This window comes from Marmota flaviventris, chromosome 13 (assembly GCF_047511675.1).
Source record: "Marmota flaviventris isolate mMarFla1 chromosome 13, mMarFla1.hap1, whole genome shotgun sequence".
Lineage (NCBI taxonomy): Eukaryota > Metazoa > Chordata > Mammalia > Rodentia > Sciuridae > Marmota > Marmota flaviventris.
In genome coordinates this window covers 66826139-66849741 of record NC_092510.1, presented here as the reverse complement: position 1 = coordinate 66849741, position 23603 = coordinate 66826139, and the positions used below count along the sequence as shown (strand labels likewise).

Sequence of the window (23603 nt, the reverse complement as noted above, 5' to 3'; positions counted from 1 at the left end):
CCCACATTGCTGGGATTACAGGTGTCCATGACTGTACCTGGCTCCCTCCCCCCTTTTTTTTTTTTTAAAGCTATTTTGGCTTTGAGGATAACTTTTACATGTGTCTCCATACCTATACATGCATGCAGAGATGTACTCACTATCCTTATATCTTCCTGAGCAAACAGTCTTTGGTTGGTTTTTTACCTGTGTCCTAGAATGTAAATACAGGGAGTCTGAGTCTCAGGCTTACCTGCCATGCTACAAATTTCTGGCAGGGTTCCCAATAGGTTAATGTAGAGCAGCCCAATTCTGGAACATGTTAAAGTAGCTGCATAAAGCCTTGGCTCCTTGTCACAGAATAAAGAGTGATTCTGGGGCTGGGATTGTGGCTCAGCAGTAGAGCACTCCCTAGCACTTGTGAGGCCCTGGGTTCGATCCTCAGCACCACATAAAAATAAATAAATAAAAGTTAAAAAAAAAAAAAGTGATTCTGTGGCATTTCAACTGTATTTCTGTTCCTTGAAAAAGTAGGAAGGCTCTATTCACATGATACTTGCTCATTCCTCTGTAATTCCGAGAGTGGGGATAAATTCTTATTTTCCTGATCCATCTGAAGACCCAACTATTCTCTGTTTTTCTTCTTTCTTTTTGTGGGTTTTTTTTTCTTTCTTTCTTTTTTTTTTCTGGTTACTAGGGATAGAACCCAGGGTTGTTCTACCACTGAGTGCATTCCTAACCCTTTTATTTTTTTATTTTGAGATAAGATCTAGCTACGTTGCTGAGGCTCAAATTTGAGATACTTTTAAGTTGCTGGTATTATAGGTGTGCCATCATGTCTAGCCAAGCCTTTATAATTTTTTAAAAATATTTTAGTTTTTTTTACTTAGGTGGACACAATATATTTTTTATTTTTATGTAGGGTTGAGGATCAAACCCAGTGCCCCGCGCATGCCAGGCGAGCGTGCTACTGCTTGAGCCACATCCCCAGCCCAATATAATTTTTTTTTAATATTTATTTTTTAGGTGTAGATGGATACAATACAATGTCTTTATTTTTATGTGGTGCTGAGGATCCAACCCGGGTCCTGCCCTTGCTAGGCGAGCACTCTACCTCTGAGCTACAATCCCAGCCCAATCCTTTATAATTTTTTAAGGCCTCTTTAGCAACTTGTAAATTTTATTTTTTTTTTTTAATTTTAATTTTGTAGTGTTGGGCATTGAATCCAGAACTCATACATCCTAGGGAAGCACTACCACTGAGCTATACCCCTAGTCTCATACAATATATTGTTACTAAATTTTACAGATACAAAATGAGATTCATAAAGGTTGGTTAAGGGATTGCCCAAGATGACATAACTAATTGGTAACCAGTCTAAAATTCCAGCCTAGATCTCAGCCAGGAGATCTGTATGCCTATAATTCTAATTACTTGGCATGTAGGAGTGCCAGCCTCAGCAATTGAGACTCTATGTCAAAATAAATTTTAAAAGCTGGGTTTAATCCCCATACCAAAACAAAAACAAACCTAGATCTCTCCCAACTTCAGAATTGAACTGATTGAACTTAGAACTTTCTTGGAATAAATAACCTTTTCTCCTTACCCATTGTGGATAGCAGAATTGAGTCCACCTTAAAGTAAAGGAAATGGACAAAAATAGTTCTAAAGTTTTAGCCATTCCTTCAGATTCTACAGGAGAAATTCATATTTTTTCCAGGTTGTAGGTTACAGTTTACATTTGAGTCTTTTGTTGTTGTTGTTAATATTTTTTTAGTTGTAGATGAACACAATACTTTTTTTAATATATGTGGTGCGGAGGATCGAACCCAGTGCTTCACACATGCCAGGCAGGTGCTGTACCATTGAGTTACAACTCCAGTCCCTTTACTTGAGTTTTATTACACTCACCCACTGTCTTCTGTGTTACAGAGCAGATTCTCTTTTAAGTCAGTGCTCAAACTTCACTGTGCCTAGCAACACTATTAAGCTACAGATTCTGATTTACATAGATCTGGGGCAGGCCTGAGAGTCTGAATTTCTAACAAGTTCTCAACTGACTCTTTTTTCTTTATTTTTCTTTTTTGAGATAGGGGGCTGTTTTGCCCAGTTTGACCCCTGATCCTCCTACCTCAACCTACTGAGTAGCTGGGACTCTAGTCATCAAGGACCACCACATCCAGCTTCATGTGTTCTTTTTTTCTTTTTTTTAGTTATTGATGGACCTTTATTTTATTATTTATATATATGTGGTGCTGAGAATTGAACCCAGTGCCTCAGACGTGCTAGGCAAGCACTCTACCAATCTGAGCTACAATCCCAGCCCTTCATGTGTTCTTTTGAGCACCAAAGGTCTAAATCAGTAGCTGTCAAACTTGGGAAGTCGTAAGATTCATCTGGAGATCCTTCAAAAAGCAAATTTGTTTTCATTTTGCAGTGTTGAGTATCAAATCAGGGTCTTGAGCAATTCAGTTTGGGAGGGCTGGGGATGTAACTGTGTGGTAGACTGCTTGCCTGCCATGTGAGAAGGCCCTGGATTCAATCTCAAGCATCACCAAAACAATTTGGCTGCAAACTCAGAGATTTCTAATGTAAGAGTTTTTCTAGGGTAAGGTCTAGGAATTGTTTTGTTTCACAGGGATTTTTGTTTGTTTTAAAGACTATTCCTCAGGTTGTTTTGATGATCAGTTTGGTCTAAAAGCTAAAATGTTGTGAATGCATCATCCGATACAACACAAACATGAGTAGGCAGTTAAAAGTGGAAGAACCAGTGCCAGATATGGTGGTGTGGGTTTGTAGTATGAGCTACTTGGGAGATGAGATTAGAGGATCAGTTGAGCCCGGGGCTTCAAGATCATCTTGGGCAATATAGCAAGATACCTCTATCTAAATAAATAAATAAGTAAGTAAAGTAAGAAATTCATATTTACTGGAAGAACTAATTCATTAACCTCAAGAGAAGAAGTAGCCCTGGATCTCAGAACAAAACAGAACCAGGAATTAGGAGGCCAGTAAGAACCAGGGGTGTCCACACTTACTCTCCTATGTTTTCTTTTCTCTGAGGACTGGCTTTGGTTAAAAATGGCCACTCTTAACAGTTTGGTCTAGTGCCATCAGCCAGTTCCACGTTCCTCAAAATTTTTTTTCGTTGTAGATAGACATAAAACCTTTATTTATTTATTTTTGTGTGGTGCTGAGGATTGAACCCAGTGCCTCACACATGCTAGGCAAACTCCCTACCACTAAAACTACACCCTCAGCTTCCCTGAGAGAATTTGATGGCCCAGTTTTATCTAGCCTTCAAATTGATTCTCCCTGAACAAGAAGATCCCTCTGCACTATGATCAGGGAATCAGCACTTAACATCATGTAAACAACTGCAGGGTGTCACCCTTACAGGGATGTTGGAGCCTCCCAGAGAAGTTGGACAGATTGCCTAAAAGGTGACTATTACTATATATGCTTAAGTAGCTTAGCTTTGCAGGGCAAGAACCAAGAAGATATATCCTATGCTCTTGGAATTAGGAGGGAGTCATTTGCTTCATAAAAGACAGACAAGTAAATGAAATATTTTCAGTCAGTGTGGTGCTAATTCTCCCGAGTAACTGGAACTGTAGGCATGTACCACTGAACCTGATAGAATTTTAATTCATCTTCTTTTTTTTTTTAAATTCATACATTTATATTTAATGTTTAAATATTTCTTTCTTTTTTTTTTAAAGAGAGAGAGAGAAAGAGAGAATTTTTAATATTTATTTTTTAGTTATCGGCGGACACAACATCTTTGTTTGTATGTGGTGCTGAGGATCGAACCCGGGCCGCATGCACGCCAGGCGAGCGCGCTACCGCTTGAGCCACATTCCCAGCCCCTTAATTCATCTTCTTAAACTGTGCAGTATATGAAAGCATAGATTGTGTCTCTCATTCATGGTTATATTCTTTCTTTCCCCCCACCCAGTTCTGGGGATCTAATCCAGGGTCTCATGTGCTAGGCAGTTGCTCTACCCTTGAGCTAGCCCTCAACTTGCTGAGGTAATTACATTAGCACCTGGAACAGTACTAGCAAATGAGTGAGTGAATGAAGGATTGAATCAAATGAAGAGTTTAATAATAGACTCGATTGGTTTCTTCTAAGACTGTTCTTTTCGGTAAAACATTCTCTGAGTTGAATCTTGAAATGTAAAAAGGATTTAGGTTGGTAGAAAGGTAGAGGAGAGGGGCTGGGGATGTGCTCAAGCGGTAGCGCTCTTGCCTGGCATGTGTGCCGCCTGGGTTCGATCCTCAGCACCACATACAAATAAAGATGTTGTGTCTGCCAAAAACTAAAAAAAATAAAAATAAATAAATATTAAAATTCTCTTTCTCTCTCTCTGTCTCTCTCTTAAAAAGGAAGGAAGGAAGGAAGAAAGGAAGGGGAGAACTTTTTAGGCAGAGGCAACACCATGGGCAAAGTCAAGAAGGTAGAGAACAGAATAGTGTGTGTAGTAGATATATCTGGAGTTACCAGAAGCCGAGTAAAAGTGATTGATAGGTTTAATAGTGGCTGTGAGATGCTCTGGGAATTATGTTTTGTTTATAAGTTTCTGTGCGTGTGAGGATTAGATATAAAATATGTTTATGCTGATAGAAAACTTTTTTTGGTGCCAGAGATTGAACCCAGGAGTATTTAACCCCCGAGCCACATCCCAAGCCCTTTTTATTTTTTATTTTGAAACATGGTCTCGGTAAGTTGCTTTAGGGCCTCGCTAAGTTGCTAAGGCTGGTTTGAACTTATGATCCTCCTGTCTCAGCTTCTGGAGCTGTTGGGATTACAGGTGTGCGCCATCACAGCTGGCCAGAAAACTTTACATTGGTCTGACTTTTTATGTCCATAACCTGATGCAAGGTCTGTTGGAAACGTTGCACATATTCTGGACAAAATTTACTAATTCCTAATATCTGTGTTCCAGTAGTGTTTTACTTATCTCTAACATTATGTTTTTCCTTTTTTTGGTACCAGGGATTTGAACTCGGGCACTTGATCACCGAGCCACATCCCTAGCCCTATTTTGTATTTTATTTAGAGATGGGGTCTCACTGAGTTGTTTAGCATCCTGCTTTTTGCTGAGGCTGGCTTTGAACTCATGATCCTGCTGCCTCAGCCTCCTGAGCTGCTGAGATTACAGGCATGTGCTTCCACGCCCAGCTTGTTTTCATTTTTGATTTGTCTGTCCATACCTTTAATAATTTCCAGGATCAACTAAGCATAGTGACTCATGCCTGTATTCCCAGCAACTCAGGAGACTGAGGCAGAAGGAGAACGCAAGTTCAAGTCTAGCCTCAGCTCTTTCAATCTGCAGTGCCCACCTTAAGAAACTTACTGAGACTCAGTCTCAAGTTTTAAAAAAGGCGGGGGGCGGGGTGGCTAGAGATGTAGCTCAGTGCTAAATCCCCCCTGGATTCCATCCTCAGTACCCTTCCCTTACCAAAAAATAAACAAACAAGGGCTAGGGGTGTGACTCAGTCCCCAGTAGTACTACAAAAATAAATAATTCCCAGGATGTAGTTTGTAGTAAACTTTAATTAAATGTTTGGAGGAAGGTGGTGTAGCTCAGTGTTAGAACACTTAGCTAGCCTGTGTGAGGCCCTAAGTTCAATCCTTGTAATAACAACAACAAAAAATGTTTCATGCATAACTGAACAAATGGATGTTTATACCCAGCATTAACCACATTAAATATGTTCAGCTTATGTATTGCTTTTGTTTTATAGCTATTTGTAGTTGATGTCCAGACAAGCCAAATCACCAAGATCCCTATTTTGAAAGACCGAGAGCCTGGAGGTGTGACCCAGCAGGGCTGTGGTATCCATGCGATTGAGCTGAATCCCTCTAGAACACTGTTAGCCACTGGAGGAGACAACCCCAACAGTCTTGCCATCTATCGACTGCCTACACTAGATCCTGTGTGTGTGGGAGATGTAAGTTTTCATAATAGGTGTAGTGAGATAACTTTTTCTTTTAATTGGCCTGGTAGATTACATGGACCTTTGTCCTCTAGACTTCTGCTTACTCTAGGGAAATGGGGATGAGTGTGGGGTGATGATAGTGGATTAGGGACTGGACTCCCATAGGGTGTATCAGTATGTTGACAGAGGATGTATATTTGATAAAAGAATAAGAAATACACTCGGGGACCAAATAAATAGCAGTGGATTTCTCTTTCAATCCCACATATTTTCCCATTGCCCAGAGTCAGAGAGAAGAATATTAAATCATTCATTCAGCAACTATTAATAAGTCTTTTTATTGGCCAGGCATTGTTTTAGACCCTGGAGGACACAGTAGAATGGATGAAACAGAAAAAGCCCTTGCCCTCTTAAAGCCTGCATTCTGGTGAAGGGTGACATATTAACTAGTATGTAAGTCATATAAGCCAATAAGTGTTTACCAGTAATATGTCACAGTGTGATGTGTACCATGGAGAAGAATAATAGCAGGCTAAAGGGATTGAGTGAGGGAGAAAATGCTCTTTAAGAGGATAGAGAAAGCCTCATTGAGAAGATGACATTTGAGCAGGGAGACTTAAAGAAAATAAAGTGTAAGCCATGTACATTCAGACAGAAGAGGAGTCCCAGATAATATATCCAGGTAGAAGGCTAGAGTTGTGCATCATTTGGATGTGTTTTTACCCACAGTAGTGCCAGTTTTGTCCCAGCTTTGATATTCAAGAAAGATTGTGGGATCATGCCCACTGGGTTGAGTTCATTAGAAACCACAAGAACTATTTGTAGTCAGATCTGTATGCTTTTCAGGAGAGTTTATTATAATACTTTATACACTAATTTCTTTGTTTTTCTCCCTGTACCTATCACTCTCTCCTTTCCAAGGATGGACACAAAGACTGGATCTTTTCCATTGCATGGATCAGTGATACTATGGCAGTGTCTGGTAAATTTACCCTTTTTTTTTTTTTTTTAATTTTTTAAATATTTATTTTTTAGTTTTCAGTGGACACAACATCTTTATTTTATTTTTTTATGTGGTGCTGAGGATCGAACCCAGCACCCTGTGCATGCCAGGTGAGCGCGCTACTGCTTGAGCCACATCCCCAGCCCCAAATTTACCCTTTTTTAAGGAGCTTTTGGTGTGGCCAGAGAGGGCTAGAGGTTGAAAAGTGTTAGTTGTGAAATATGAATAACCTGGTAAACAAACACCATTATCAAGTGCTCTGAGATGGGGCCTCACTAAATTGCTGAGGTTAGCCTCTAGGACATCATATTTCTAATAATGGCTTTTTATTTATTTTTATGTGTTGCTGAGGATCGAACCCAGCACCTTGCACGTGCTAGGCTGGCGTTCTACCGCTGAGCCACAACCCCAGCCTCTGTAGGGTAACATCTTAGCCATAATATTTTTATGGGGCCTTATTGAGATAAAGTTTATGCAAGTGTTTTGGAAATGTTGATGTGGTCTCCAGAGTACAACAGGCTATTATTATTATTACTTTTTTCATTGCTGTTTTGGGATTGAACCCAGGGCCTTGCATATGCTAGGCAAGTACTATACCACTGAGCTATATCCCCAACACCCCGCCCCCACCTTTATTTTCTGTACAGGTTTATGGTTTGGAGCAATTTCTTTTTCAGTGGTTGGAACAAAACCAGATTTACCAAAACAACAACAACAAAAAAAAAAAAAAAAAAAAAATGCACAGTCTGGTGGCAATCCCCTTTGATCCCAGCCACTCAGGAAGCAGAGGCATGGGGATCCCAAGTGGGAAGCCAGCCTGGGCAGCTTAGTTAGTGAAACCCTGTCTCAAAATAAAAAGGGGCTGGAAATATAGCCCAATGGTAGAGTGCACCTGGATTCAATCTCTAGTACTGCAAAGAAAAAAGAGAGAAATGAGCCTAGAGAAATTAACCTAGAGAATCACAAATCCTTTCTGATACATCATTGGCCACACAAATACTAAGGGTGGAGCATGATTTGAATTCAAGTCTGTGGTTTGTTGTTGTTATTGTTTGCAGTCTGGGAATTGAATCCAGGGGCACTCTACCACTGAGCTACATCCCCAGGTCCCCAGTTCTTGTTTAGCTTTAATTTCTTATTTTGCTAAGTTACTGAGGCTTGCCTTGAAACTGTCCTGCCTAAGTCTCCTGAGTAGCTGGTGTTATAAGTGTGCACCACTGCGCCCAGGTTTAAGTCTGGTTTTATTTATTTATTTTGGTGCCAGGGATTGAACCCAGGGATCTCTGGCCCTTTTTTGTTTAGAGATAGGGTCCCACTGAGTGCTTATGGCCTTGCTAAGTTGCTGAGACAGGCTTTGAACTTCTGCCTCAGCCACTCAGGCTTTTGGGATTAGAGGCATGCATCACCACACCTGGCCAGGTCTGTCTTATTTTAAAGCCTATGCTTAGAACTGGCTATTTACAAAGATAAAGGGAACACAAATATTCCTTCTTTGGGTTCTTAGTAAGGCAATAGAAAGCATCTAGAAGGGAATGTAAATCTAATAAACATAATCAAAGATCAGAGTTACCCAGAAAGGGGTTGAGAAGATTTTAGATTCCTTGTCAAGGAATGAGAGAGCTCCTTTAAGGCAGAAACTGAGTCATGTCTCCTTTATGGGAAACCATGTTTTTGCTAGGTGCTTGCACTAAATTTGGTTATTGAGGACTTAGTTTTGTTTGAGGAACCTTCTGTCTCTTCTTTCAGATACTCTCTCATTGTCTTATGTTCTCAAGTTGAGAGCTCCCACATCTACATTTCCTGAACATTATAGAGGAGTTTAAAACATTAGCTCCAGCCAGGTACAGTGGCACACTCACTCCTGCAAGCCCAGCAACTTGGGAGACTGAGGCAGGAAAATAGTAAGTTCAAGGTCAGCCTTTGCAACTGGCAGACCCTTTCTCCAAGTAAAAAGAGCTGAAGATGACATACTCAGTGGTAGAGGACCTTGGGTTCAATCCCCAATAGAAAGGATGTTAAGGATAGAATATGGTATAGAAATGGTCATTATAAAAGTTTTTCAATATTTTTATTGTTTTTTCCTTCTTTTTTTATGTTGCTGGGATTGAACCCTGGGCCTTGCACATGCTAGGCAGTTTCTTTTTGTTTGTGTGTGTGGTACTGTGTGGTACTGAGGATTGAACCCTGGGCCTTGCACGTTGCTAATCCTTAATCTTTTTTTATTAAATTTTATTTTTGAGACAGGATTTGGCTATGTTGCTCAGGAATGCCTTGAACTGTAATCTTCTTGCCTCAGACTTACAGGATTACAGGTGTACACCATCACACCCAACTAAAACAGACTCTTTTTTTTTTTCCCCATGGTACTGGGGATTGAACCTAGAGCTCACATGTGCTAGGCAAGTTTTCTACCACTAATCTACATCTCCAGCCATAGAAAAGATATTCTTAGTAAGGGGACAGTGCTCCCTTATGGGACAGGACCGTGGACCTCCCTGAAATTGGATCTAAAGAAAGAGATCTGTAACATTCCTAATCTCTCTTTTTTTATTTTTTATGTTTTTTTTAAAAGAGAAAGAGAATTTTAATATTTATTTTTTAGTTTTCGGCGGACACAACATCTTTGTTTGTATGTGGTGCTGAGGATCGAACCTGGGCCGCACGTATGCCAGGCAAGCGAGCTACCGCTTGAGCCACATCCCCAGCCCCATTCCTAATCTCTCAAAGGAATCCAAGACTTAAAGTTAATCATTGCTGATCTAAAGTGGAGGTTTCCAAATCCTAGTGGCCACTAGAAGTTGGCTGCAGATATATTCCAGTTTCCTAAGTATTTAGCTTGGAAAATTACTGGGTTTTATCAAACTGTTTAAAATTCTGTTTTTAAAAATCCCCACTCAGCAACTAAGGAGGCTGAGGCAGGAGGATCATAAGTTTGAGGCCAGCCTCAGAAGCTTAGCAAGGTCCTAAGCAATTTAGTGAGATGCTGCCTCAAAATTAAAAATAAAAAGAACTGGGTATGTAGCTCAGTGGTGAGTGCTTCTGGGTTCAGTCCATCTGACTCCACTAATCATGTTAAGCTGAAAGGTCATATTTTACTTCCTAGGCCTTAGTTGATTGTCCTCTTAATATAGCTTATTAAAATGTGTACTGCTGGCTGTGAATGTAGCTCAGTGGTAGAGTACTTGCCTAGTATGTATAACACCATTGGATTCAATCCCTAACACTGAAAAAAAAGAAAAAGAAAAGAAACAAAAGGCAAGAAATGTCTAGTTTTGCTGTTGAAATGGGCCGCCTGGTACTCTAGATCAGTTGTAATATGAGGATGATGCTGTGAACTTCAAAAAGCCCATCTTGGCTTCTGTGGAATTGTCACATGGAGAGTTGAATATATCTGACATCTGTGGTCTCTTTCATACAGGCTCACGTGATGGTTCTATGGGACTCTGGGAGGTGACAGATGATGTGTTGACCAAAAGTGATGCAAGGCACAATATGTCAAGGGTCCCCGTGTATGCTCACATCACTCACAAAGCCTTAAAGGACATCCCCAAGGAAGACACAAACCCTGACAACTGCAAGGTCCGGGCTTTGGCCTTCAACAACAAGAACAAGGTATGAAATCACCAAACACTTCCTTTTGACTCACATCTTAAAGGTGCATTCCACTTTCCTCTCTCCATGTCACTGCTTGCTTTGTAACTTGGTTTTGAACCTACAGAGCACCTCTTAAATGCTGAGGGATGCTAGTGAGAAATTTTAACTGAGATTGTGAAAATCTGCCCTTGGATTGACCTCTATGTTATTTTTCTGGGTGGCCCATACATGTGGGTGAGCCTCAAAGTTTTTCCCTGGGGCCACTCTGATTTGACTGTCCCTCATTTGCACATCCTTTTATAGGTACTCTATTTTGGCTGTGGTTTTCATACTCGCCTCTAAGAGCAATAAATTTTTTTCTCCATTACTTAATTCCTTCTCATTTTTTACTTCTTTATTTCCCTTCATGCTGCCACCAGGTCTTACCTAGTCATTATGTCAGATCCCCTGGCACTGAGGTTTTAAGGAGAGTGTAAGAATGTACACCCAAAAGCCATATGTGGTGGCATGTGCTTGAAATCCCAGCTACTGAAGGGTTGAGGCAGGGAGATTACAAGTTTGAGACAAGCCTGGCAACTTAGCAAGAACCTGTCTCAAAAATTTTAGAAAAGGCTGGAGATATAGTTAAGTGGTAAAATATACATGGGTTCAATCCCAAGTACCATTAAAAAAATTAATAAAAATAAACAACACATACGCACATAAGAATATAGACCCAGAACCAGAAAAGGAGAAAGACTTCTACAAAATCTGAACCTGGCCTTTAATTTTACTTTTGAAACACATGTACACTTCAGCAAACTCTTTGAGGCCACTCATTCTATAGATAAGTTAGGATTTCAAGAATAATAATATTTAATAGCCGGGCATGCCTGTAATCCCAGCGGCTTGGGAGGCTGAGACAGGAGGATTGTGAGTTCAAAGCCAGCCTCAGCAATGGTGAGGCACTAAGCAACTGAGTGAGACCCTGTCTCTAAATAAAATACAAAATAGGGCTGGGGAAGTGGCTCAGGGGCCAAGCACCCCTGCATTTAGTCCCCAGTTCCCACCCCTCAAAAAAGAATATTATTATTTAATAAATCCTAAAGCATACTCTTTTGGATTAACAGGGTAAAACCAGTTTTCTGCCTAAGACATTCCTGAGATTTGTGGACAAAAGAAATATTAGTGTTCAAGTTGGAGTAAATCCAATTTTTTTTTAAGTTCGTGGTAACTTGAAGTCCTCCAAAGCCAAAAGGTGAAATATACATTAATTTTTAAAGCAAAAATAAAACTGTTTTTAAAAATCTCTACTTTTTATATGTATTTTTTCCAGTAGTACCTTTTGCTATTCAGACAGAAAGGTTTGGAAGTAACGAGGCTATCAATCCAGGGGAAAACAAAAAAATAACTGCTAATTAACAGTACCAATTGCTTTTAGCAAAACATTCTTAAATTTGTAAAGTTTTGGCCCAAATCTTCAATCATGTTTTAGGCATATGTTTATTAGGAAGGACTCTTTGAACCATAGGTGTCTATGTTATTGCCAGGACCTGGACTTGCTTCTTGCAGTTTATCATGTTGTCTAGTTGCAGTTCATAGGGTGAAGTGATGAGCTGATAATTAATTATTGGCACTTGTTGGCATCATCAAGATAGAGAACAAGAGAACCCTGACTTTGGGGGTCTTTCCCTGCATGCCTATCATACTTTTGTTGCTACAGATTGGACCGTAATCTGTTTTTCGTTGCTGTTGTAGGAATTGGGAGCAGTATCCCTGGATGGCTACTTTCATCTCTGGAAAGCTGAAAATACATTGTCTAAGGTGTGATGAACATAACTTAGTTTTACCTAATAATTCACCTTATGATTAAAATACTCGAGTTTTTGGACCTGAGGATATAGCTCAGTGGTAGAGTACTTGCCTAATATGCCCAAGGCCCTAGGTTTGACCCCCAGCACACAAAATAATAAATAATAATTATAATTCTCCCTGAGCCTTTTCATTCTTGTCTAAAGCACTCTTTCTCTGATGCGCTGGGCATGTTATTGCGTAGTACATGCATGTCAGCATCTGGCATGCCTCTTGAAGTAAAAAAAAAGATGGAGGTGTGGGGTGATTCTTTTGAGATTACAGGGGTTTCCTGAGAGGCTCTTTTACCACCAGTTCTCCAGTTCACAATGCAGTTAAACAGTTGTTTATAGACTACTTGGCATGTAATAAAGGCAGAAAAATCTAAATGTTAGGAACCATTGGCAATTGAAGATTAAATTAAGATAAATCATCTCTGAAGTAATCATGTAAGATAAAGCGAAAATGGACTTAATTTGCAGTTTTTGCAAGCAACTTGATCATTACTTTAAACCAAAATGTAGATTATTTGCCCTTGTCAAGAGTCAGAGGCATTTGCTGCTTATTATTTCTATAATAGGCTCTTTCTCAAGAGGAAGCAGAACTCTGGGAATTATTGATTCCTTTGATCTCTGTTCTGCACCGTGTCTAACATGCAGTAGGCACCCATTGAGAATTGCTAGTATAAGGATCCAGGGTTAAGGCCAATTTGGGCTATCTGGGATTAAGCCAGTCCTGAGGGTGTGCTTTCTGTAGAGTACAATTCCCATTCAATTGAAGAGCCAGAAGTCAGCCCCTTTCTCAAAGAGCAGTGGGAAGGGTGGTAGCTCTTTCTGGAGACAGAACAAGGTGGTACCTTTATTTTAGTGCCGTGGTATTATTTCTGGAAACAACCTATGCATCCTGGCCTTTCCTGCCACTTCTGATATTTTAATTCCAGGTTAACTGTTTTCCCAAACCAAAGTATTATTTCCTTAATCAGGGTTTGCCTTAATCTCTGACTATGTGGCTAGCATATGAGGGAAGCCCACTTAGGTGGGAATGGAAGAACAACACCTTATGATCTCTGATGGTGCCGTGGTGGCACCTCTCCTCTCTCTTTTCAGCTCCTCTCTACCAAACTGCCATATTGCCGTGAGAATGTGTGTCTGGCCTATGGTAGTGAGTGGTCAGTGTATGCAGTGGGCTCTCAAGCTCATGTCTCCTTTTTGGATCCACGACAACCATCATATAACGTCAAGTCTGTCTGCTCCAGGGAGCGAGGCAGTGGTAAGACCTGGTGTGCCCTTTGGGCTCAAAACATGGAAGTATTGGTGAAAAAAAAAAAAAAAGAGGAACTTAAATGCCTGCATATCACAGTAGTTTCAAACACCACAAACAAATGTGAGGCCACTAAACCCTTTGATAGAAACCACCAGTCAGGATTTTAGCAGTTTTGCCGGTCCAATCCCCACATTCTAAACCAGCCCACGAGATGCACTCAACCAGTAAGCTACATCTCCATCCCTTTTTTATTTTTAATTAAGGTCTCTGCTAAGTTGCTAAGGCTGGTCTCAAAACTTGAAGTCCTCCTGTCTCAGCCTTTTTAGTCGCTGGGATTACTGGTGTGCTTCACACACCTGGCCATTTTCAGGTTGGTTGGTTGGTTTGTTGTGCTGAGTCTTGAACCCTGAGGTGCTTAACCATTGAGCCACATCCCCTGCCCATTTTATTTTTTTATTTAGAGACAAGGCTTCACTGAGTAGCTGAGCTCTGCTTTGAACTTGTGATTCTCCTACCTTAGCTTCCTGAGCCACTAGGACTATGGGCATGCACCACCAGTTTAAAATAAGGAATGGCATGGTGGGGTAAGGAGAAGTTTTCAAAGGGCATAAATAAATATATCCATTGTTTTGAATGTGATAATAGTGTTATGGATAATACAATATTATTAGACTCTCAAATTGTATACTTCAAATATATGCACTTGTACATATTATTGTATGTTATGTGACAATTCCACCTTAATGAAACTAAAGAAAATTTTGAATTCTAACCAGTAGGTGAGTTTATCTTCAGCCTCCAATCTTTGTTCTTTTTAGATGTACATGACAGTAGAGTATATAGCCTCCAATATTTTTTAGCATATTCTAAGAGCACCTGTGTTCTATATTGGAGGAAAAGACTTAGGTTTATACTATGCATTGTTTCAGAATATCTTTTTCTGGCATATTTCATCCTACCAAGTACCTCATGGAAAGCAGATAAAAGAAGAGTGTTTAAAACTTTTAAGTGTTAATAGCATTGTTTAGATAAGACTGAGATCAGAGTGGCTAAATAACTTGCCCAAACCAGGTGTGGTGCCTGACATGGTGGCACATGCCTATAATCCCAGTGGCTCAGGGTGCTGAGGTAGGAGAATTGTGAGTTCACATCCATCGCAGCAAATTAGCGAGGCCCTAAGCAACTCAGCAAGACCCTATCTCTAAATAAAATACAAAAAAGAGTTGGGGATGTGGCTCAGTGGTTAAGCACCACCCCTGGATTCAATCCTTGGTACAAAAATTTAAAAAATAAAAAACAAAACAGATGTGGTCTCTGAAATCCCAGAGACTCGGGAGACTGAGGCATGAGAATCACAAGTTTGAGGTGAGCCTTAGCAATTTAGTGAGACCCTGTCTAAAAAAGGGGTGGGGATGTACAGAGTGCTTAGGCACCTCTGGGTACAATCCCTAGTACCATAGACACACACCAAAGAAGGTGGGAGGGGACTGGGGTATCGCTCAGTGTCAGAGCATTTGCCTTGCATGTGCTAGACCCTGGGTTTAGCCCCAGCACTGCAAAAAAAAAAAAAAAAAAAAAGTAATGCCCAGCATCACACAGCCTGATGTGGGAAGAGCCAGGGATCAGAAACAAAGTAATATAGTATTTTCTTCTTTATCTCACTTATTTGCAAAAGGGGTTTCTTTTGCAAAAAAAAAAAAAAAAAAAAAGGTTAATTGGGCCAAAGATTCTCAGCACCGCATTTAAATAAATAAAATAGGGCTGGGGATGTGGCTCAAGCGGTAGCGCGCTCGCCTGGCATGCGTGCGGCCCGGGTTCGATCCTCAGCACCACATACAAACAAAGATGTTGTGTCCGCCGAGAACTTAAATATTAAAAAAAATTCTCTCTCTCTCTCTCTGTCACTCTCTCTTAAAAAAAAAATTAAAAATAAATAAATAAAATAAAGGTCCATTGACAACTAAAAAAAAATTTTTAAAAAGAAAAAAACTGGCTACTTAATTCTGAAAACCTAAAAGGCACAGTATGGATTACAGTTTTAACTTGTTTCCTTCAAGTAGCATTTATTCCTCCAAATATTTCCAAAGTTGCTTTTGTTTGCAGTTTGTTTTTAATATAGGTAAGATGTTCACTAGTAGAAGTCAGAAAACAACAATAATGGGAGTAGGAGGGAAGGAGTAAATAGGCTTAGCTGAAATAATGTATGCAGTGATTTATTTTATTTATTTTATTTTTTTGGTACCAGGGACTGAACTCCGGGGCACTCGACCACTGAGCCACATTCCCAGCCCTTTTTTGTATTTTATTTATTTAGAGACAGGGTCTCACTGAGTTGCTTAGTACCTCACCATTGCTGAGGCTGGCTTCGAATTCGTTATCCTCCTGCCTCCAACTCCCGAGCCACTGGGATTACAACATGCGCCACCATGACCAACTGCAGTGAAAATTTTTAAGAGATTAAGGGAATACTGATTCCACAAATATTGAGTTCTTCATATATACCAAGAGATATATTTCTTTCTAGTATTTTTAGCTGTGGATAGACACAATATCTTTATTTTTTTATGTGGGGCTGAGAATTAAACCCAGTGCCTCACACATGCTAGGCAAGTATTCTACCACTGAGCTACAATCTACCCGGCCAAGAGATATCTTTGTGTGTGCGTGTGTATGTGTACACCAGAGATTGAACTCAAGGGCACTTGACCACTGAGCCATATCCCCAGCCCTATTTTATATTTTATTAGAAACAGGGTCTCACTGAGTTGCTTAGCTACTCGCTGAATTTCTGAGGCTGGCCTTGAACTCAAGATCCTCCTGCCATTGCCTCCCACGCTGCACGGATTATAGGCACGTGCCACCACCGCACCCGGCCCAAGAAATATCTTCATATCCCATGAATTTATTTGATATTTGATCCACAGATACAGTAGATATATTTTCCCTAGTACCCAGAGGGAGTAGGTAACATGTCAGAAATGCACACTGTGAGTGAAAGACGGTACTCTTTGTGGTGCTGAACTCTGTGCCACCCCTCATAACACACTTAGTACCAGATAAGGTTGTCTTGCAGTGCCATGCTAATGGTTTTAGGTCAAGTACAAGAAAATTCTTATTTTTTAAAAAATATTTATTTTTTATAGTTTTTTTTAGATGGACACGATATCTTTATTTTTTATTTTTATGTGGTGTTGAGGATAGAACCCAGCGCCCTACGCATGCCAGGCGAACATGCTACCGCTTGAGCCACATCCCCAGCCCGAAAATTCTTTTTGATGTAATGATTTGTAAATATTCACATTATCTTAAGTTGCAGTATAGGTTGGTATCATAGTGGAAAAGAGCTTTGAGTGATGACTCCAGAGTGACTCAGGGAGGCAAAGAAGTTCCCAGACACATGTTCTTTGGCCAGAATCATCTTAGGCATCATCAGAAATCTGGCTTTATGAGAGGATGATCAGAGGGTTCCTGTTAGTGAATATGAGCTATTTTTGCCTTAGAGTAGTATTTTCTAATATTAGGGGATGCAGTGAAAACTCAATATTGAAGAAATTCAGGCTAGCAGACTGCTAAGCATGTACTCTCTCTTCTCATTGCCATTTACTTTTCTCTTTCAGGGATCCGATCAGTGAGCTTCTATGAACACATAATCACTGTGGGCACAGGGCAGGGCTCCCTGCTGTTCTATGACATCCGAGCTCAGAGATTTCTGGAAGAGAGGCTTTCAGCTTGTTATGGGTCCAAACCCAGGCTAGCAGGGGAAAATCTGAAACTAACTACTGGCAAAGGCTGGCTGGTAAGTAAGCTCCCACATGAAATGGTTGTTGGACAGTGATAGATTATCTTCCCTCACCCCAACCCCTGCTGACACAAGACCTGCTCAAACTTTTTTACCTAGTAAGAGGCAATCCTTGGCATGAAGAGAGGTACTTTCTCCTGGGTTTGCTTTGTTCTGTATATTGCCTCTGGGAAAACAGAGGCCCAGTAAAATATACTGGGTGACTGGGGATTCTCCCACAAATGAAAAGAGAGCAGGAAGGATAAGGAACCTTCTGCTGCAACTACCAGTGAATTATGTAATTTGGTTTCAACTGTCCTCTTGAAAAGACCTGAGCTTTGTATATCAATTCTTCATCCTACTCAATTCTTCTCTAATGTTTAGTTGGAAATATGGGTCCAATTGCTATGAAAACATGTTTCCTGACATAAGGCTAAGGTATAGGACCACCTTCCTCTTACAGAGACCAGAAAGCATTCCTGTCCTCCTCCCTTTTCTGCCTTCTGACTTAAATGTGCTAACAGTCTCTTTGTTTTCCTGTAGAATCATGATGAAACCTGGAGGAATTACTTTTCGGACATTGATTTCTTCCCCAATGCTGTTTACACCCACTGCTACGACTCGTCCGGAACGAAACTCTTTGTGGCAGGAGGTCCCCTCCCTTCAGGGCTCCATGGGAACTATGCTGGGCTCTGGAGTTAATGACAACTCTCTCCCAAAATGCAGATTTACACTAACTTCCACTTTCAGTTTCCTTGTTTCTTCTTTTGATTTTTTTCCTCCCCCAATTGTGTGAAGCTCTCCTATTTTCATGGGAATACCAGTTTGCCCATGGTTTAGGCACTTAATAGGAAGAAGCTCTGTATAGAAATCAAAAGGTGTTTTTGTTTTGTTTTTTATTTTCTTTGTTTTTTGGTAATCAGAATTTTACTATCTTTTTTTCTCTTTCTCTAGCTTCTCAACCAAACATTGTTGCAAATCCCTATTTGTATTTTTTCTTAAAGTGGCACACACTTTTTCCCTCTCTGGCTTCTTTAGGCTGAAATGACGTAGTCATTCTCACCCTTCACTTTTCAGAGGTAGGGCTCCTTTATGTTTATGTGGTAGCTGTCAGACTTTCTGTGAAAGTTTGGGAGCCGTATGTATGTGTGAATGCATGTGAACTTGTGTGCCTGTAGGTAGTGTGTGTCACTGAAATTACCTGAAGTGAGGATTACTTTTAATTAAAATATTTATAAAAAAAAAAAAAAAAACTTTATTCACAGAGTCCAGCTTTGGAACTGGTCTGTAGCTTGTTTAAATTTTAAAGTCTAACAACATGATTGTAGGAAGTAAAAACACAAAGAAAATTACCACAGGGAACATCTTTTGAGTTGAGATTTCAGATAGCTTGGGGCCTTCTATGCCAGGACTCCAAAGTAATCCAGCCTTACCTTTCTTTTCACCTTCATGTACCCCAAGTGAGAATACTGGTGCATGTGTCACTGCCACTTCCCAACCTCCCATCTATTTAGCTAGTGGCAACTTTCCTAAAACATCATAGGACTTGGTAAAGGGAACTGCATCCCAACCTCCCTTTCCTTATTCTCAAACAAAACCTCATCTGGTATTTTAGGAGCCTAGGGCTGGGGCTCACAAGTCTGCTAAGGTTCCCATACATAGTCCCTTTGGCTTTGAAAGAAACTTCTCCTTTGTCGTTCTTCCAATCTCCCCAGTGGATTTTCCTGCTGTTTTCTAAATTAGGTTCAGTCCAGGAGGGTAAGGGTCAGCAGTAGGTTTATCTGTGTGTAATGAGTGCTTCATGTGTGGAATATTTGTTTTGTCAATGCAGTGGAATTTAGGATTAAAGCCACGTTTTTTGCTCAGTTGGCTCAGCCCTGGGATGGTGATGGGATGGCCTGTAGCCAGCATCATTGTGCATGTAACAGCATCGATGTGATTAGTAATTTATCTGTTCCTCCCTTGAACTGTCTGTTTAGTCTGAGGTTTTTAAACTTGCAGGCAACTGACTGTGATGTCCAGTTGTTCCTGCTTTTTGCGCATCATGTCGAAAGTAACCGCTGTTCTCACCCACAGATTCTTTCTCTGGCACATACAATACTTCTCTGTCAAAAATCCCATCCTGGGGAAAGGAAAAGTCACATTTATTCCTGCACCCCAATTTCTTATCCCCTTCTTCTCTGGGTATAAGTGGGGAGATTGGAACGAGTACCTCCTCATAATGGTGGGGGTGCTGCGAAAAGAAACAAAGTCTACCTTGACTTGGTGGTATGCAGCGTACACCACGGGTTCTATAATTCTCATCTTCTAACCTAGAGAAATAGGTGCTATATTACAGGGAATTAAGCAAAATGCTGGATGCTATAAATCTTTTGTCTTAATTTTTTTTTCTATTAAACTACAGGCTGTAGATTTCTTAGTTCTCACAGAACTTCTATCATTTTAAACTGACTTGTATATTTAAGAAAAAAAATCTTAAGTAGGATGTTTTGTACTGTTGCCAGACCCTCTTCTGTGATGGGTAATACGTTTGATTGTTTGAGATTTTCTGTTTTTAAAAATGTAGCACTTTTTGCCAAGGAAAAAATAAATATTATTCCAGTGCAGAGTGTTTTGAGTGAGTATGTATAGTCAAGAGATGCATGGAAAAGGCATTATGATTTGTTGGAAGATGTGCCTCAAGTTAGTGGCAGGGATACAAATACTAAGATCTGGTTGTTTCTGACCTAAGATTGGTTGCTCTGAGGTCCATTTGAGGGTGGATGTGTCCAGGGGAAGTAGTGTAGTGCATAAAAAAGCTGCTGGCTGAAGATGGGAGTGGGCAGAGGATGTTAGTTTTTATTGTGATTGTGGATCTGAGCAAGGTGACTAGCTCCTTTTAAATCAGGGTTAGTGACAGGTCCTGTCTGCCTTATTGGTTGGTTCACAGAGGTTGACCAAGAAAGGCTGCACAATGCCCTAGGAAGAGCATGGCACTTTTTTGCAGTTGGACCCACAGATCCTTGCTGTTCTTTATTTGGAGAGAATAGGGTAACTACACTGAGTGATGAGCTTGTCAGAGCCTATATGACCCTGTAGCTGAGAGAAAAGCAGGCTGCTGAGTTACACCACCTTCCCCATACAGCCCACCAGGACTGGGTCACTGAACCTGGCAAGGAAGTGCCTATTCCTCTGCCACATGGCACTTGTTCCTTTCCAGAACACGCTGACTACAGCTGCTTTTCACTCCTGATTCAAAACATGACTCACGTGGGGACCTCTATGATCAAAGATTACAGGAAGGGGAAATGACTTGAGTCCAAGCAATTTGAGAGGGCTTCCTAGAGGAGGAGAAGAGTTACAGTTGGATAGGGACTGAAACTACCCTTTCCTAAAATGAGTATAGAATACCAAATCCTAATGATTTGGGGGAAATGCAAAAACAAAAATCACCTTTACTCTCGGGTTTTTGAAATGTTATTATGGAACTCATGTTACATGGGACATACTCAAAAAGTTGCTATGGAGTATGTGGGATGGACCTGGTAGGGTTTCTGGCCTCCATGGAATCTTGGCTCTGCTCCCATTTTCCAGCAAAACATGTATCACAGAATGGCTTTATGAACTTTATGGTGTCCCCTCCTGCCAGCAGTCCCTTTATGGAGGCCATGAAAGAACTTCCTTGTTCGTTGTCAAGTCACATACCACATGCTTCATTTCAAATGACTCCTCCCATCATTCTTTGAGTCTTTTTACAGAGGGCTGTGGAACAGAAGTGAATTCCTAACACTTCAAGCCTCATTTATGTTCTAGGTTCCCTACCATTCTGTTTGCAGGTTTAGCTGTGTTCCTCACACTGATCTTGAACTCATGGGCACATGATCCCACTGCCTCATCCTCTAGAATAGCTGGGTCTAAGCTGGGTACAGTGGCACACACCTGTAATCCCAGCCACGTGGGAGGCTGAGACAGGAGGATCTCAGTACAAAGTCAGCCTGAGCAAAAGCAAAGCTCTAAGCAATTCAGTGAGACCCTGTCTCTAAATAAAATACAAAATAGGACTGGGGATGTGGCTCAGTGGTTGAGTGCCCCTGAGTTCAATCCCCGGTAACCTTCCCCCCCTTCCAAAAAAAAAAGGCTCACGTAGTTGAACAGATTATTGGATTAAGTAACATAAATAATGATAGAAAATTGTAATGCATACGCTTTGGTTCTGTTTTCTTTGGAAAATAAAAAATTGAACATGCACTTCTATATAGTAATAGCCCAGAATCCATAAATTGGGTGGCAATAACTCCTTGCCACTCTTAAGAGGTGATCATTGATCTGTTTCTCCTTCCTAAAAAACTAAAGACTACTCCCAGTCCAAGCCTCATGGACCCAGCTATCATCAGACAATTCCTAATGCAGGTACCCAGAAATAGCAAGTCAGGATGTCAAGACCCTTGAATTAGTTTTGAGGATCAGTCTCATAGGAGTCAACCTGTGATACCAGTATTTTTATCCCTTTCAGTTGGATCATGTCTGGAAGACAACAATGAAAGAAAGGGTAGACAAAGAGGGATTGCTCAAAGCTATTTGCTTCATGCTAGTTCACTTTATGGGGAACACAGTGACACACACCTATAATCACAGCTATTCAGGACACTGACATCTGGAAGATCGCAAGTTCAAGCCCAGTCCAAGCAACACAGTGAGGCTCCATGTCAAAAAGACTCCATGCTCTCCATGCATGATAGCACACACTTGTCCCAATGATTCAGAAGGCTGAAGAAGGAGGATAGCAAGTTTGAGGCTAGCCTCAGCAATTTAGCAAGGCCATAAGAAATTAGTGAGACCCTGTTTCAAAAAATAAAAAGGGCTGGGTGCTGTGGTGCACATCTGTAACCCCAGGGGCCCCAGAGGCTGAGGCAAAAGGATCACAGGTTCAAAGCCAGTCTCAGCAAAAGCAAGGCACTAAGCAACTAGGTGAGAACCCTGTCTTTAAATAAAAATATCAAATAGGGATGAGGATGTGGCTTAGTGGCCAAGTACCCCTGAGTTCAATCCCTGATGCCCAAAATAATAAAGGACTGGCGATGTGTCTCAGCCATTAAGCACCTGGGTTCAATCCTCGGTACCAGGGATTTCCCCTTACCTCTACTCTTCCAAAGAAGAATAATGCAGAGCCAGGCATGGTGGTACAGGCCTATAATCCCAGCAGTTTGGGAGGCTGTGGCAAGAGCATGACAGGTTCAAAGCTAGCATCAGCAATTTGGCAAGGCCCTAAGCAACCAAAAGAAACCCTGTCTCTAAAGTATAAAAAAAGCTGGGGATGTGGCTTAGTGGTTGAGCTCCCCTGGGTTCAATCCCCAGTTTTTTATCTATCTATCTATATATATAGATATATATATAGAGAGAGATATACACATACACACATAATAATACAGAAACTGGGTGCAATGGGATGTGGAAGATTAAGATCCTGTTTCAAGGAAAAATTATGAGAAGTAAGAACACTACCACAGAGATAAAAGTATAAGTTGAACTCAAAGATGATTCAGCTTTGCAAGTATGAGCTGTCCTCTCAAATTCTCCCAGGGTAGGGCCTCACATGTCACTCCCTTTGATTAATGTGTAATTGCTGAAGTCAGAATTTTTAAAAGATAATGATATTCATTAACTGAGCTCGGAGTCACTTGTTTACTGTTCTTGTTAACTGTACTCAGAGCGCTGTAATTAGCATGTTATGGACAGGAAGAAAATGATCAACTACTATCTTAAAGAAACTTCCTTCACTTCTAGCCTTTTTTTTTTTTGTGTGTGTGTGTGTGTGTGTGTAAGAGAGAGAGAGAGAGAGACACTGGATATTTAACCCAGGGGCACTTACTTTACCACTAAGCCACATCCCCAGCCCTTTTATTTTTTATTTTGAAACAGGGTCTTGTTAAATTGCCTAGGGCCACTGGGCATGGTGGCACAAGCCTGTAATCCCAGTGATTGGGAGGCTGAGGCAGGAGGATTTTGAGTTCAAAGTCAGGCTCAGCAATTTAATGACTCTCTGAAGAACGTAGGGAGACCTCAAAATAAAACAGGAAGGGCTGGGTATAAGGCTCAGCAGTTAAGTGCCCCTTGGTTCAATCCCTGATACCAAAAAAAAAAAAGTTGCTTAGGACCTTGATAAATTGCTGAGGGTGGCCTTGAACTTGGGATCCACCTGCCTCAGCCTACCTTTTCTCTGGGATTACAGG

General features: G+C 40.7%; 1 protein-coding gene across 1 annotated transcript in view; it reads left to right on the top strand.

The window, feature by feature from the left end:
- Dcaf12 (DDB1 and CUL4 associated factor 12) overlaps positions 1–18137 on the top strand; it is a 31216-nt gene extending 13079 nt beyond the window's left edge. The window contains exons 3-9 of the mRNA XM_027930817.2: positions 5732–5938; positions 6848–6908; positions 10348–10541; positions 12261–12326; positions 13460–13622; positions 17234–17412; positions 17938–18137. Of these exons, the coding sequence (XP_027786618.1) occupies positions 5732–5938; positions 6848–6908; positions 10348–10541; positions 12261–12326; positions 13460–13622; positions 17234–17412; positions 17938–18096 (1029 nt within the window). The 3' untranslated portion in view covers positions 18097–18137. The remainder of the gene's footprint in view (positions 1–5731; positions 5939–6847; positions 6909–10347; positions 10542–12260; positions 12327–13459; positions 13623–17233; positions 17413–17937) is intronic.
- The last annotated feature ends 5466 nt before the right edge of the window (positions 18138–23603 follow it).